The sequence below is a fragment of the Protobothrops mucrosquamatus genome, unplaced genomic scaffold, assembly GCF_001527695.2.
Source record: "Protobothrops mucrosquamatus isolate PMUCROS unplaced genomic scaffold, P.Mucros_1.0 scaffold2806, whole genome shotgun sequence".
Lineage (NCBI taxonomy): Eukaryota > Metazoa > Chordata > Lepidosauria > Squamata > Viperidae > Protobothrops > Protobothrops mucrosquamatus.
This window is the reverse complement of record NW_015388841.1, coordinates 13,714-18,567: the sequence shown is the minus strand read 5'-3', so window position 1 is coordinate 18,567 and position 4,854 is coordinate 13,714. Positions and strand designations below refer to the sequence as shown.

The 4,854-nt window shown below is 38.7% G+C and overlaps 1 protein-coding gene across 1 annotated transcript in view; it reads right to left on the bottom strand.

Annotated features, from left to right (window-relative positions):
- The window catches only part of LOC107296450 (vomeronasal type-2 receptor 26-like), a gene marked incomplete at its 5' end in the record, with an annotated part of 9,627 nt that extends 7,329 nt beyond the window's left edge, over window positions 1-2,298 (bottom strand). Inside the window, one exon of the mRNA XM_015825800.2 lies at window positions 2,001-2,298. Coding sequence (XP_015681286.2) covers window positions 2,001-2,298 — 298 coding nt within the window. The remainder of the gene's footprint in view (window positions 1-2,000) is intronic.
- Window positions 2,299-4,854: the final 2,556 nt, after the last annotated feature.

Genomic DNA, 4,854 nt, shown 5'->3' with positions numbered 1-4,854 from the left:
ACTAGGATTATCTTAAATTTGGGGTGAGATTCAGAATCTCAACAGAGCTTCTCTAGTGGAGGTTATCAGAATTGTTACAGAAGACAATTGAAATTGTGGAATTCACTCATTTCTTCATCCCATACAAAACAACCCATTTCAGTAATATCAAATCCAACCATTTACTCTTACCTGAAATATTTCAATAGACATTCAGTAGACATAGCCATTCTTGATATAAGAGTTCTCAACATTACATTCTTGATATAAGAGTTCTCAACAATTCTTTTTTCACACTGCTTCAAAAATATGTAATAGGAGGAAACAGGACATCCCACATAACTCATGGCAACTCTTGCAGCTTACAAAATAAATATAAAATATATATAAATCCTCACCCACGTGGTGACAACAATGACACCAACCATTGTGGGCACTCCATCACTGGAGATTTTTAAGAAGAGGCTAGACCAGGGGTGTCAAACTCGCAATGTCACGTGACGTGTCACGATGCATCGTAACTTTTTTTCCGTTGCTGGCTATGGGGTGGGAGCGGTTTTGGCATTTTGACACCCCTGGGCTAGACAGTCACTTGTCTGAGATGGTATTGGTTCTTCTGCTTAAGCAGGGGGATGGACTAGAAGACCTCCAAGGTCCCTTCCAGCTCTATTTTATTCTATTCATTTAAAGTACTCTGTCCAATATGTAGGACCCCCCCCCCCATGCTGTAGAGGATCAAATCCAGATTCTTTATGTGGCTGATTACCTTCCCATCCCCTTCAAGACTTACACATGTATATCTGAAAACAGCGATGACATACCTGCCATGGCTGAAACTGCAAATTAGAATTTGCTTCATTCTGATTCCTCAATGAAGCTGGCTTTCCTCTTCTTGAATGCATTGTCTGCAGAGCATATGCTGCAGAATAAACCGCGTTGTAAATATTGTAGCTCTCTCCAGACATGGACATTTCAAACACAGAGCCAGGGACTCTCGCTAGTTCTTCCTTCCCTGTGCAGCGTTTTGCTCCTTGGCGAAATGGAGGGAGTGAGCAGTGAAATACAGAGTGCCAGAACCATTTCATGTAAGGAAAGGCATTTGAGAAAGGGTTTAGGCTCTCAAGAAACTCCTGAAATCCTGGCACCTTGTTTGTGTGAAGTGAGAAGTGCAAGGAACCATTGAAAGTTTGGGTTGGGAAACTCCCTGATGGGAAAGTCTTAACAGTGAAATCCCACTGAGAGGTTCCGATCCACACTCTGTGATCTATTGGCTTCATAAATGTGATTTCAGAGGAATATAAAGCTATTTGTAAAGCCTCCATAGATTGGACAGTCCCAGAAGCAAGGAACACACTGATATTCTTCCCTAGGATAGTGTCTCTTATGTTTGCTATATATGCAGAAATGGCATCCACACTTAACAATCGATTTCTCAAAAGCGGAACCAACTGCATCCAAGCAATGCAAATATCATTCTGAAAGAATTTTTGTTGGAGATTTTGAAGAAAGGCTTCTCCACCCTCATCCTCTGATATTAAGAGGCCAATCCAGTTCCATTGAAAATATTTCAGTAAACGAATAATGCCGTCATATTGTACATTTTCACTGGGAACCATGCTGAAAAAGGAAGGAAACTGTCTTTTATCACTCAGGGCTGGATCAAAAGAGCCATAACTAAGCTGTTAGGAAGAAATATGCATAGAAAAATTTATTGAGAATCTGTGTGCTCCTGAAGAACACAGAGCTTTCCATTCTCCTTAGAATATCGGACACTAATCTGAGATTATGATTAAATAACGAAAACCAAACATTTGTCATCAAGATTTACACTGAAGGAGATCATAAACTTCATAACAGAAGACTTCGAGAACATTTAATTAGGAAAGGCTGCAGATTTCATTGTCCATTTTTCCCCCCAGCATTGGATAGGTTGGCTAAAACTGAGGGAAGCTAAGGTTTACCAAAAGAACAGAGTTCTTCTTTGACCATTTTTGCAAAAGATCTATGAAAAATGGTCGTACCTGTGGAAACTTATATGTGTTCAAAATGTGGGCCATCTGGATGGAGGTGGTAGAGGGGAGATCACCAATGACAGGCAAGAAGTCTGTCTTGCTCCTTCTGGCACAATTGAAGTTGACAGGACTCTCTCGGTTCAGAAATAGAAGGTCTAAAACATGCTTACTGGCCTCCCTGACAATAAAACGGGTTTCATAAATTTCCAGTTCTACTGTGATGTTGGGGAACTGCTTGATGTTCGTGTTGATCTCACGAACAGCAAAATACATAGAAAGTAAATGCTGGAAGTTTTTGGGAATCAGTCTGAAATAAAAGTGCACAAATGCAGATAATTATATCACAAAAGAATTAAACTAGTTTTAAACACTGTAGATAATTTCAGGAATTTGGGCAGAGAAGATTAATTTTGGATTCCAATGAAAGAGGATTTTCCACTTGGCACATTATTCCGACTGCCTCAATAGCCACTGATAGCTGAGCAACAGAATAAGAGTCATGGACCCCCAATCCTTTGTGATGCAGCATGGATTCTGTCTTTCCAAATCAGAAGTCATTTATATTCATGTGCCTTTCCATTATGAGACTGTAGTTGAATTCTACCAGTTGTCTATGGAAATTCTCAATCATCCAGGTCACAGTTGTGCCAAAGATGCGTCAGATCTGAGAACTAAAGAAGCTTCTTGGATGAGAAATGAAACATTTTCAAAGAAAAAACAAGAAAGTCCAGTTTCCTTTTGGAAAAAGCATCTTTGTGACAACTCTACTAATTCTAAATCTCTAACTACTGAATTCTTGACACTTATAAAAAGCAGTTGCTTTTTGACCCTGGAACAAGAGGCTATGTCAGATTTACTCTTTGTTGAAGCTGGTATAGTGAAATTAATGGAATTTCTCTTAATCACTTAATGAGTATTAATCTTATGAATAACTTAGGAACTAATCAAAACCTATAGAAGAAAACTTTCAGCAAGGCTTAAACCTCCAGGCAAGAATTTTGTAGAGGCTAGTTTAAAGCCCTGACTGATGCTCCACTTTTTCATAAAGTCATCTCCTGACATTTAAACTTCATCAGTCAACATTGGATGGATACATGTTAATCTTGGGCAGTAAATTATATGATCATAAAATAAACTTTTAGTGCACATTTTGCTGACATTTTGCAGCTTCCTTCCTTTATTGTTGTAAAAAGGTCTTCCCAAGAATATTGTATGAAATTCTTTCTAGTTCCTTTTAGAACTGCTGTAAAAAGTGTTTGAGCAACACCAATATTCTTTCAAATCTGTTCATCTTTTTTTATTCTTTTCTTCACCCACTGATATCAGCTAATAAAAAATTTGGTGAGAATGATATGAATGGGAATGTCATATAATTATAATCTTTTTTCTAATTCTACTTTTAAGAGTTTAGTAGAAATAACTGTACTTTATTCAATTTAAGTTTTTGGATTTTGATACTAATCAGATAAAGATTATAAAAGCTCCCTGCATTTGCTATATTGAAAAAGTGTTAAATTACATTGCCTCGCATGAAATCTTGTTGAGATATGGGGGAAATAATCTTGGGATGTATTTTCAAAATCCCGTTTTCTGAGAGTTTCTGTTAAAACTCTTCTTCAGTTTCCTAGATCTCTAAGATGATCCATTATAATATGAGCAGATTCCATTTCAATGTTGTTTTAAGAGCTGTTTCTCAGTTGCTACCATGCTCAAAATGCCTAACAAGACCGCCTCCTACTAAATATCTCCCTTCGACCAGTCCGCTCCCACAGAGAGGGCCTCCTTAGGGTACTGTCGGCCAGCCAATGCCGGCTGGCGACCCCCAGGGGGAGAGCCTTCTCTGTGGCAGCTCCTGCCCTCTGGAATGACCTGCCCCCTGACCTACGTACAATTGCGGACCTGCGCCTCTTCCGCCGAGCCCTGAAAACTCATCTGTTCCATGCGGCCGGCCTGGCGTAGTTTTGATTGGGTTTTGTTAGGGGTTTTATATTTNAATAAATCCCCCAAGTATCATTTGAGATCTGGAGGTGCTAATCTTCCCTGGAACATTGGAAGGCTGGATGCAGATGGATTTCAAACTCACATTGACACTGTCAGGAAGGAAGAAGAAGAGCAGGGTAATTTTAAATGGTAGCAGTCTTGAGCCACCATCCCATCTGCTCAAGTACATGGTCAACAAAATACAGTTGTCTTCTCTGCAAGGAACTTTTCCTTTGACTAACCAAATGGGAAATGCCACTGAAAAGGAGGAAGTTTTTTTTTATAAACAAAAATAAAAAGATGGTTTATAAAATAGGTCACTGGGAACCTCTGAGATTTCAGTGGCACAATACAAATTACGAGATCTCATTCGAAAGTGTAATAATTCTGAAGTGTTTTTTTTCTCCCAGCAGTCACTGTGTAACTGCCAAAGAAGCAGAATGCTCAGTTTGCTAATTAGAGGACAAATAATACCTTTCTGCCAAGTCCTCTTGTCCCTGGAGATTTAGAGAATTTTTTTGTATGTGAAGTCTGTACATGGTTAAGGTACGTTATATAGTTATAGTTAGTGTCAAAATCAAAAGGACAATAAACAGCTGAAACTTTTATGAAGTCACTGGTATTTTTCTACACATGAATGGTGATCATCTGGGCATCTTCCCCTTTCATGGATCACTGCCTTGTCATGGTGAATCGCCTTGTGCAGCTCAGTGAAGCTGAATCATGTTTTTTTAATCCTTAGCAAAGAGGTTTATTTTATGCAAAAAATAAAAGTACTTACACAAACAGTATACATTTCTAAGAACTGAAAAGAAGCAAAAGCCAGGAAAAGATCAAAAAGGAATTTGACAAAAGATGTCAGTATTACAACCCAATAAGCCAG